This window comes from Tiliqua scincoides, chromosome 4 (assembly GCF_035046505.1).
Source record: "Tiliqua scincoides isolate rTilSci1 chromosome 4, rTilSci1.hap2, whole genome shotgun sequence".
NCBI lineage: Eukaryota > Metazoa > Chordata > Lepidosauria > Squamata > Scincidae > Tiliqua > Tiliqua scincoides.
The window spans coordinates 172668028-172680097 of NC_089824.1; the positions used below are offsets into that span (position 1 = coordinate 172668028).

The 12070-nt window shown below is 43.4% G+C and overlaps 1 protein-coding gene across 1 annotated transcript in view; it reads left to right on the forward strand.

Moving 5' to 3' along the window:
- SCUBE3 (signal peptide, CUB domain and EGF like domain containing 3) overlaps nucleotides 1-12070 on the forward strand; it is a 140500-nt gene that overhangs the window by 60067 nt on the left and 68363 nt on the right. Inside the window, exon 5 of the mRNA XM_066624776.1 lies at nucleotides 10212-10337. Coding sequence (XP_066480873.1) covers nucleotides 10212-10337 — 126 coding nt within the window. The remainder of the gene's footprint in view (nucleotides 1-10211; nucleotides 10338-12070) is intronic.

Below are 12070 nucleotides of genomic sequence, written 5' to 3' on the forward strand. Positions count from 1 at the left end.
CTTTTTTACCTAATGAGCCTAAAGAAAAGCTAGACCAAGGCACCCAGCCCCAAAATCTGTTACGTTCAGTATGACTTCCAGCCGTGAAAGCCTTAGCATGTTTAACAACTATGGCTGCAATCCTATCCATGCTTTCCTGAGAGTAAGCTCCATTGATTATAATGGGACTTACTTCTAAGTATTGGGCATAGGATTGGGCTCTGAACAGCTTACCTATTGATCCTCAGATATAGTTTTAATGTCAGATGTCATAACCGCAAAAGAGGATAAGGCACACCAAAATGTAGGACATCCAAGAAAAATGTAGGACATGACAAAATAAAAGCGAAAAACACTTGTATATTGATTTCATGTGTTTGATTTAAGCACTATTATTGCTTATTATTAAATTTAAAACTATATTACATATACTTTATTACATGATTACAAGAAGGCTATGCACTACCTGCAAGAGACCACTCACAAGGAAAAGGAGGGCATTTAAGTTTTATTTATTTAGTGCAGTGGTGCCCAAACCCCGGCCCTGCAGCCACTTGCGACCCTCGAGGCTTCTCAGTGCGGCCCTCAGGGAGCCCCCAGTCTCCAATGAGCCTCTGGCGCTCAGGAGATTTGTTGGAGCCCACACTGGCCGGACGCAACTGCTCTCAGCGTGACAGCCGACTGTTCAGCCTCTTGTGTGAGTTGTGAGAAGAGGGCTCCCTCCACTGCTAGCTGTTTCACATCTGTGATGCAGCAGCGGCATCAAAGAAAAGGCTGGCACGAAGAAAATTGCTTTGTGCAAGGCCTTTTATAGGGCTTGAGCTATTTCAAGACCTTCATTCATTCATACAACTTCATCTTTAATATATTCATTTATGCAAACTTATGTAAATTTATTCAAAATTTAAATGTAAATTAATCCTTTCTTTCCCCGGCCCCCAACACAGTGTCAGAGAGATGATGTGGCCCTCCTGCCAAAAACTTTGGACTTCCCTGATTTAGCGTATGGCATATAATACATGGACTTGTATATCATTAGACTAGATCAAATGTCAATGTCCAGTTCATCCAGCCATTCAAGGACAGAGTTACCTACATTGAAAAAGTCAGACCATGGGCCAGTATAAGCCCTCAGTTTGCAGCCAGACACAATGTGATATATGGTTTGGCGGGAAAACCCGCAATCACAGTGTGGGGTAGACACTAGCCCCTATTTAAACATTGAGTCCTGACAAACACCATGTAGGGTATGGATCCTGTTCAAAGTTTTCCAACGCTGGTGAGGTAAGTTGAAACCTGGCAACTTAAGTGTAGGATCGTCTATATATCTACCCATTTCTGGGTGTTCGACTGCCCATTTAGCTTTCCATTGGGCACTGATGTTGAAATTGTTGTGCAGATGTTGTGCGAGTGCCAGAGAAGGCTTCCTGGATTTAAGTCTACCGATTGATAGATGTGGAAGATCGGCATGCACTGGTAAAAGTGGGTTGTTGGTGATTTTTCTATATTCTTTCATTAATGCCTCTAGTCTGGTGGTGCTATGGTGGCTCAAAATGGGGAGCCAACAGACAGGAGTGGGTCTTATACAGCCGGTTATGATCCTCATGGTTTCATTTAAGTTTTTTCAATGACATGAGGCTAAAAAAGAGGACATGTCCTGGAAAAAGAGGACATTTGGTCACCCTGACTGCTCAACTTTGCAATTGTGAAACTGGTCTATGTTTGAATAAATAACTGCATTTATTGCCTGTGTGTTCATATGCATGCTTTCATATACACTCTGAAGGAAATATTCCAAAACTGAACACCAGATTATTTTGTCTGTGTAATTCTTCATGAACAAGTTTCTTTCACTTGACAGTTCACACCATTCTGCCTTAGTCCTGCTGTGGAGGGTCAGTGTATGTGCCTCGTTCAGATCTCTGCTTTCCAACTGAGACTGCCAGAAAGGGGGAGAGGTCAATTAAGGTCTCAACAGATGCTGTATTTATGACGTGTACACTGATTGTAAGCTGCTCTGAGAAACTGAAGAACACTCTTCCTAGTTCATTTCATACATACAACTTGATAGCTGTTGGATTAAAATAGCATGTCTCTTAACTACACAGACAGTTTGATTCAGATCAGAAATATAGAATTGAAGGAGCTATTATTTCATCTTCATTATTATTTCATCTTCCCTTCCAAACAAGATGATCATGAAAAACATTGTCAGTCAAATATGGTGTCAGCTCTACTTCTGAGAAAGTTTGACCTCCACAAATACGCTTCTGACCCTTGTAGTCTGCAGTGAAGCGTCTTAATGTGTGTGGGCTTTCCCCTAAGATGATTTGCAGTGCAGGCAGATGATACTTTTGTCTTGCCACAGAAGTCTTCCTCTAGAAAACACTTCATAATAACTCCATCATGTTCTGTTTTGTATTTAAACACTGAATCCAGAGCAGAGGAAGATACTGTGCAGAGATCACCTGAGAAGCAGGACCAGCCTTAGGGTGATTCAGTCAATTTGACTGAATCGGGTCCTACAATACCACCACCAGCTCACTCCGTAGCTCCAGCATAGAAACTATGCCAAGACGTGGTGAGCAGAACACTGTGTAGGTCCTCCTGCCCACCCCAAAATGGGCCTCCTAGAAGCAGTTGGCGGTGACATCATCTCATCATCATACTTTGTGCGCAGCACCATCAGCCCTGGGTTTGCCATGGTCACTCATTCTCCTCTTCATGTCATCGCTGTTTGATGAGTGGGGGCCACTGGTCCCCCACTGGTTCTGGGGTCTGCCCTGCTGAGTAGAATAGGGAAGACTGTCCTGCATGAGGTTTGGAACTGCTTTTCTGAGTGACTGTGTTCTATGCTAGCTTTTGTGACTGTTATCCTCCCTCCTCCTGTCCTGGTAACCTTTCTGTGGAGAAGAATGGTGGTGGAGCCCTAGTTGAGTGCTGCATTATATGGCACCTTAGAAAGAAAATTCAAATTTCACAATGCTAGGGAACAATTAAGATGCTTCTTTAAAAGCAGGAAGTCCTTTTTGGCACCTGCTAGCATGTCCTTATACAGGGGCCTTTTCTTCTGGAAGGAGAGTTTGGAGCCAGCTTACAAAAGAGTAAAACACCACTATGTATAAAAGTTAATCCACAGAGGAGATGAATAAATGAGCCCAGTCTTTTTCAAATAAAGGGCATCGGTACAAACTGCCCTTTTCTTATAATACATCCCAGGCTTTTGCAGCTTTCCTTGTCTTCAGTGTTTGCAGCTGAAGTATAGAAGCTCAGGAATGGAACTAAGCACATTTGACCTCTGAACCACTGTCACACAGAGGAGTCCTCAAATGGAACATCTCCTTACTCAACGTGATGTGTTCGCTGAAGGGGGTCTTTTCTTGGCTCTTCCATCCCACCAGTACCATTTCACAGGATACTTCAGTGTTGTAGCTGGACCATTTAGCACCAAGATCTGCTCTGAAATGATGTAGCCTTTCAACTCCATTTTGGCAGTATGCTGATGGGACCTCTAAGCAAGCTTGAGATTGCACCCTGGACTGCCTGTAAAATAGTCAGACGGCTTTTGTGGTTGCTTTGGTTCCCTTCTTCATGCCATAAAATGGCTTGAGAAACTCTGGCTTTCCGATGTGGTGTTTCCCAGAGGGAGCAAAGCAGCAGCAGCTTGCCTGATACTTGTGCTTAAAACGAGATGCCTTTGTGAGGAAGTGGGCCAGAGCATTTAGCGTGCAATATCTTACTGGAATCAAGCTGTGTGTGACCACACTAGCTGCCTCCATCCCCCATCTGCCTGTGGATTTTGTTAAATGTTGAATAAAATCTATTCAGTGCTCTGTTCAGTATCCACAGAACCCGGCTTTTACAGCTGAGGTTGTAGATGACCTTTCCTTGTCTCCCAGGAGAGTGAGGCAGCCAGGCTGTGGGCGTGAGCAGAGCCTTGGTTTTTCCAGATCAAGTGAAGTCAGGTGGGGAAGGGGGGGGGGAGAGAGAGCATTCAGCTAATTTCCACAAGACTGCTACACCAAGCAGGGAAAGAACTAGCATAAATTTGAGGAAAGGAAAAAGTGTTGGTGGAACAGGCCAATTGAGTTAGAGACAGGGAAGCAGCTGAGGTGGTAAAAACAAATTTTCCCAGACATGTTTCGTAGTGATTTACCTTGGTGTGTTTTTCTGTTGCTGATTCAGGATGAAGAGTATTCATAGACTTTGTTTTTGTATTAGTTCTCCAGGTGTCTGCCCTGAAACTCCAACTCTTGAATACTACCACTACATTAATATAATTCGGGCACAATCCTAACCAGGTCTACTCAGAAGTAAGTCCTATTTTGTTCAATTGGGCGTACTTTCAGGAAACTGTGGTTAGGATTGCAGCTTTAATCGGCAAGCTGTAGTTCACACTGACTTGGTTGTGCTGTGTTGTTGATCCTATTATCCCATGAATGGCCTAATCATGGGTTTGTTTGTTTGTTTGTTTGTTATAATCCACTTCTAAAAATGTCTGTACAGGCATATCCTGGTATCTGCAGATTCAGCATCCATGGTTCAGTTATCTGTCGTTCTGTGGATACCTGGAACACCCTCTTTTCCCTCTTACATAATAGCAGAACCAGGGGACATCCAGTAAAGTTGTGTGTTGGGAGAGTTAGGACAGACAAAAGAAAATATTTCTTTACGCAACATGTAATTAGTCTGTGGAACTCCTTGCCACAGGAAGTAGTGATGGCATCTTGCCTGGATGCCTTTAAGAGGGGATTGGACAAATTTCTGGAGGAAAAGTTCATCATGGGTTACAAGTCATGGTAGGTATGTGCAAGGTAGAGGTAGGCTGCCTCTGATTGCCAGATGCAGGGGAGGGCACTAGGACGCAGGTTGTGTCTGTTGTCTACTGTTTCCCTGAAGTATTTGGTGGGCTGCTGTGAGATACAGGAAGCTGGACTAGATGGGCCTTTGGCCTGATCCAACAGGGCTCTTCTTATGTACCCTTGGGAAAGTAAAGGGGAAAGCCAAAAATAGCTCTGCCTCCCTTTGCACAGCAAAACCACTGCTTTTTGAAGACTGCATGCAGTTTTCTGAGCTGTCTGCAGCCTCTTCCTGGTCATACTGTGGCTCCTCAGTGTTACCACAGAATGCATTGTGAGTACACCTGCACTTGGAGAGCCAGGATGGTGTAGTGGTTCTGGTGTTGGGCTTATACCAGGAAGATCTGAATTCAAATCCCTGCTTAGCCATGAAACTTTCTGGGTGACCCTGGGCTATTCACTAGCTCTCAGCCTAACCTACCTCAGAGGGTTGTTGGTGGGGAACAAAAGGAGGGAAGGAATCGTGTACACCATTCTGAGCTACATGGAGGAAGGGTGATATAAACATGTGAAAAATAAATCAATAAAGAGTGGTACCCGCAAAAGATGATACAGAGAGGATTTACCCACTTAAAAAACAATCCTTCGCTAGTTAGAATGTGGAACTAGTGCATTCCTTTACAAGTTAGAATGTGGAACAAATATCTGCTCTAGGGATTTGCAGTTGGTACAACTACTCTTGTCTTTTGCAAGGATGTCAGTCCTGATCAATTAAGCATAAAAACCATTTCATGATTCTTATGGTTTTACATGATTTATCACTACCTTCATCTTTTACTATCCTCTGATTCAGGGATAGCAGATTCTAACAAATGAAAGGCTATTGTTTGGCTCCATATTTCTCATATCCAAGTTGCTGGGAGCTTGGAACATACCAAGATCCAGGTCTTGGTATCGACGCATCCTCGGCATCACCTGGCAGGACAAAGTTCCAAACAACACAGTCCTGGAACGTGCTGGAATCCCTAGCATGTATGCACTGCTGAAACAGAGACGCCTGCGTTGGCTCGGTCATGTCGTGAGAATGGATGATGGCCGGATCCCAAAGGATCTCCTCTATGGAGAACTCGTGCAAGGAAAGCGCCCTACAGGTAGACCACAGCTGCGATACAAGGACATCTGCAAGAGGGATCTGAAGGCCTTAGGGATGGACCTCAACAAGTGGGAAACCCTGGCCTCTGAGCGGCCCACTTGGAGGCAGGCTGTGCAGCATGGCCTTTCCCAGTTTGAAGAGACACTTTGCCAACAGTCTGAGGCTAAGAGGCAAAGAAGGAAGGCCCATAGCCAGGGAGACAGACCAGGGACAGACTGCACTTGCTCCCGGTGTGGAAGGGATTGTCACTCCCGGATTGGCCTTTTCAGCCACACTAGACGCTGTGCCAGAACCACCTTTCAGAGCGCGATACCATAGTCTTTCGAGACTGAAGGTTGCCAATACATGGGAGCTTCCAAATCCGATTATCCGAAAGTCAATGACTTTCTTTGGTCTTTGCCCATTCACTCAGGGTACATTATTTTAGTCGGATGACTCTCTATGAAGCCTGTGTGTTGCTACCGCCTGTACTCAGTAATAAGTACAATAGTGTTCACTGAGACTCACTCCCACATAAGCATGCATAGCATTGTGGCCTTAGGAGGTAGAACTTGGACTCAACATTCTTTGGTAGGTCTGGGTTACCCAGTAATGCTGTTTCTCCTAATCAAACCCTAACATCTGCCTTGTGCAACAAGGCAGGCAGACTCAATCCCTATGGCCTGAATGCTTCAGCTCTCCCAGGCCATGATGCAAGGGGCATGGCCCTCCTGGCTCTGATTTCTGGTTTTGGTGGGTGGCCGACATGGAGAGATGGATGCTAGGGCTCAGAACTCAGTGTCCTTCATGCCAGAACAAAGCACAAACAATCCAGGGGTATGAGTCAGCAGCACCCTGTTTTGTTTGCAGCTTCGATGGGCCAGACAGCAGTGTCTGCAGCTAATGCTGCCTTTGGCAGATTTACAGTACAGAGAGAGCCTGAGGGCCTTTTGACCCCTCCTGGGAAAACAGCACTGGGGTTTTGGGCTGTCTGTCTTAGCTGGCTGTCTCCAGCATCATTGAGGACTACAGCCAAAGGTATGGAGGGTAACGGGGTCCTAGGCTAGTGGTAAGATGAAGGAAAGGTTTAGCTAATTCGAATGACTGGATGGAGCTAATGAATGGGAAAATGAAAAAAGAATATTCTGATTCGAGGTGCATAGGAGGAGAGGGTGGGCACTTCGCTTTGGGCACTGTGGAGTGGTGGCGATAGAGTGAAATACTAGGGAATGCAGCCGTAGTCCCCCCCCACACCTACCTGCCTAGATTAGTAACCAGAAATGTATGAAAAATAGGATTTTTGCATTTTTAAATGTCTTACCTTGAGAAAGTATCCGAGTAGTCTATAAGCTTTTAGAAGGACAAAAACCGCTTTTAGGAAATGTTTTGCAGGAGGGTGATTAGGTTTTGGTGAGAGCACTTTGTCTATTTGATATATTAAGCTTTTATGTTAGATTATTTTACTCTGTTTCATATTGTATTTTCATATGATTTTATTAATTTTCTACAGTATATACTTAATTGTTATTTTTTTTAATGAATTAGTCTTAAGTTGCTATTGAAACCCAGAAGAAATCAGGTGGTTTAGTTTTTCTAGCATGTTCAGGAAGTACTTTCCCAGCATATTTTTCCTCACAGCCTGGGATTACTTTCCAAAATTGCAGAAATTGGTGCCCAGATGCTGGCTAATCCCTTTAGCCAGGTATTTCCTTGCATTCAATGGGAGCATCCAGATGGCTCTAATTAAGGAGAATCAGGTGTGCTGTTTCCATAGTTTTACTCCTTTGAAGCCAGTAATGCAGTGAAATTCAGCCTATACTTGCCCACTTGGCTACTGCCAGGGTCTAGTGTGGGCTTTGCAGTCTCAACTGTTGACTTATTGCAGTGTAGCAAAAGATACTTAGCTTTCTTGAAGCTCTGGCCAACCTACAAAATAAGAAAATAGCTCTTGAGTGGCCTCTGCCACATCGTAAAGCCAAGGTGGCTTCTTGGTTTAATGTGGAACTGTGAGCAACGAGCTAGAGCTCATTTTAGCCTATTCTGTGGTGGTAATGGCAGAAAAGAAGTCTTTTTTTCTCTTTGTGGAGAGCCATCCAGCTGAACTTTTCCATGTACAGTTGGTCAGTAACAGATTTACCCCTCGCTGCACCTGGAGCAAAGGTCTGTGATGCTGCCTCCCAACGCAGTGCTGCTCCTCATACTAACCCTGCACAGCAGAGTCTTGTGCGACTCCAGGACCGACTGGGGAAGTGTCCTGGAAGCTTCTAGAACAGTACTTCTGGAAGTATTGTTTCTGATTGCATCGGAAGCCTCAGAAGGCTTCCCACGCAGTCCTAGAGTCGCACTAGGTTCAGTGCCCAGGGTATTTGCCCCATTTGCTCAGTGCTAGGTCTGCCGCTGTAGTCGGTCCACATCTTAATGCGAGAGTTATGCTCTAGGTCAGCATGTAAAGCCAAAATTGCATGTAGTCAAAACGTCCTTAAAACCAACGAATCCATAGTCTCTCTTTAAAAACTAAAAGCTCATTATGAAAGACATGTGGGGACTGAGGGGAAAGCAGCTTCATTCTCCCATTTCAGGCTCACTCTGTGGCAGAACCAGAGTAAGTGGAATGACAGGTGGATTTGCCTATACTATTTAAACTGTTGTTTTTCTCTGTCTTTGGGGGGCGCATATACAAGAGCTCCCCATATCCGTGGGGGATACCCTTTGTTCCCCCCTGCCCACAGGTACTGAAACCCGTGGATAAAGGCAAACCCTTTGTGTTCTTTATGCGCCGAGCATTGTTTCTTATGTCTCTTTGTTTGCAGTGTGAATTACTTCCTGCTTCCTGCTTCTTGCATTCCTCCTCTAACATTCTGTAACAGGAAGGGCTGCAAATGGAAGTGCCCTGCAGAGGAAGACAGATAAGTGCAGGGGTAGGGGAACCGCAGATACAGGACACATGGATAGGGAGGGATGCCTTACTTGAATTTACATGAGTTTATCGCAGGTAAGTTGGGCTGACTGTAGTACAGTGCCTCCTCTATCTGACCCCCACGGGAAGGAGGAGGGGTGGTTTGGGGATGTGGGGAATTGGAATGGGGTATCATCAGTATACAGAAGACTCCCAGCTCTATCCCTCCTTTTGACCAAATACTAGAGGATCTGTTGAGGTCTTGGAGCACTGCTGGAGGAAACTGAGAACTGGGTGTGGGAAATTAAATCTGAACAAAACAGAGGTCCTCTTGGTCCAGAAATCCACAATGCAGGTGCTAGAATATTGACTTGTTCTGAAAGGGAGTTGCACCCCCTCTGCAAAAGGAGGTGCTCAGCTTGGGGGACTTTCTGGATCCACTACTACTCATGGAGCTCCAGGTGATGGCTGCGACCAGGGGGGCCTTTGCCTAGCTCTGACTGCATCTGGAGCACCAGCTGTACTTGAGTTCATCGGACCTGACCAAAGCAGTCCATGCCTTGGTGTTGTCTCATTTAGATTACTAGAACACGCTCTACTTGGGGCTGCCCTTGAAGAGGGTCCAGATACTTCTGCAAGTGCAAAACATGGCAGCCCAGTTTGATTCTGTTAGACCGATGCTCCGACACTGGCTGCAAGTTCATTTCCTAATTCAGGGTGCTGGTTTTGCTTTTTAAAGCTTTTACTGCTTTGGACTAGAGTACCTCCTGTCATACATTTCAGTCCATCGTCTAAGATCTTCAGAGGGGGACCTGTGGCATGTGCTGCCCCCCCCCCCATGGAAGTGAACAGGTGGCAATGAGAAGTTGGACCTTCTCAGTTGTGGCACTACAGCTATAAAACTCCCTCATGTGCAAGTTACAAAGTGTCCCTTGAAGCATTACGGTGTGGTATAAAAACATTTTTATTTTGTTTTGCATTTGTCTAGTTGAGAGAGGTTAATTGTTTGTTTAATATTATATGTCTACTTTTATTACCAACTCTAATGGTAATATGAACTCTGATGGTTTTATGAAATTTTGTGCTGTTGCTTTTTAGTCTTTGCTTTTAGCTCTTAGCTTGCTGCCAGTGTCTTAAGGTGTTTTTAGATGTTTATGTCTTGTTTTTATGTAATTATTGTGTATTCTTGTTTTTATGTGAGCCACCTTGGGCGCAGATATAAGTAGAGAAAGGCAGGGTAGAAAAATACTTAATACATATATTTAAATAAATGTAATAGTAATCACCTAAGAGCTCCAGAAGTTGTCATCTGACCTTTTCACAGTTGAAGTATGTATCGAGAAGCCTTCCTTTTTTTCCTTGACACCTTATGGGTAGCTTTTATGTTGTTTCTTTTCTCTTTTAGAAGGAATGAATTGCATGAACAAGAATCATGGTTGTGCCCACATATGCCGTGAGACTCCAAAGGGCGGCATTGCCTGTGAATGCCGACCTGGCTTTGAACTCACCAAGAACCAACGAGATTGCAAGCGTATGTATCTTCCAGGATACTCTGTCATGAGTCTATAGGGAACTAATATCTGGTGGATTTTTTTTAAATTGAGATTTTTCATGCATTATAAACTGCAACTTTTAAACTTTAAAACAAAGATGAATGCTTAATAGATTTATCCATGAAGGAGCAAGACAGATTTATCCATGAAGGAGCAAGGCACTCAAATTCAACTTGTATCATATACTATAGTCCAGTGGCTCTCAAACGTTTTAGCACCAGCACCCATTTTTTAGAATGGTGATCTGTCGGGATCCACCGGAAGTGATGTCATTAACCTGGAAGTGATGGCTGGAAGTGACATCATCAAGTAGGGAAATTTTTAACACTCCCATATGACAAAAATTAAGGTCGCAGTCCTAACCAACTTTCCAGCACTGACATAAGGGCAATGCAACTCCAAGATAAGGGAACAAACATTGCCTTAACTTGAGGAGGCCTCCATGACTGCAACTCAACTGCAGGATGCAGCACATGCCCCACTGGCACAGCTATGCCAGTGTGGGAAAGTTGGTTAGGATTGCACCCTAAGTAAATTAAAAGTTCACAATGAGTATAAGTTTAAAAATTTATTTAAAATAAAGAAGAACCCTCCCAAGCAGTTTCTGATCTGTTTAAAAAAAAAATTGCCCAAGCATCCTAAAGTCTGCAATCCTATCCTCACTTACCCAGGAGTAAGCCCCATTGACTATCATTGTTAAAAGCATATACATAGTAGCCTTTTAAAAGTACAGATCTGTAACATTTCTGTAAATGTAATTTCTGTAAATCTGTAAAACTAGCCGCCCTGGGTCCCTTTGGGGAGAAGGACGGGATAAAAATTATTATTATTATTATTATTATTATTTCACCAAATGCAGTCACATATCATGATAGTATCAAGTCTAATATATTAAAAATTAAATATACATTGAAATGCATGAGAACTCACTTGAAATTGGCTCGTAACCCACCTAGTGGATCCTGACCCACTGTTTGAGAAATGCTGCTTAATCCTTTTCACCAAAACTGCAGGCTCTGCTTTTTTCATTTAAAAAAAAAAATCAGATTTGCTAAGTTGTATCCATGAGTGTATTTGTACCCAAAATATTTGATACAGCATTCTGATGGAAGAAGTTATTTGAACAGGTATACAGGAGCACAGAGGCAAAATCACCATTTAAATAGAAATTAAGGAGGGCAGATAGGTAAAGGCCAGAGAAAGAGTTAGTATTAGACTTTTCTATGCATTAGTCATGCAGAATACCTCTTTATGGCAATACAAGCTGTTGTGCAAGAAAACTAGGAAGTGAGCAAATTGCAGAATTTGGCACAGTGTGCATCCACTCCCATTGGTGCAGTTTTTGTAATAGTGGATCATGCGAAGAACTGCTGGTCTGGATGAGACACACCTTCACTTAAGTGGGTTAATTACTGCAAACTCACTGCTTGCTTGAATATTATTGTGACTTTTCAAAATTTGATTCATTTTAGTCAGAAATTATATGCAGGTTCTTTATTCTTAAGTAGTCTTTTAATTAAATTGCCTTATTTATGCCTGAAAGGTAAATTAGATAAGGAATGTGGGATAATTATGATGTAGATTTTATATCAATGAAATTTAATGCTCTAGTGGTTTCCTTATGCTTGTAACTCCTTATTTTAAAATTTGATCTTTTGAATTTGATAAAACAGAGTCCTGGGTGGCCTAAAGGAACTTCCATGTGGTGATA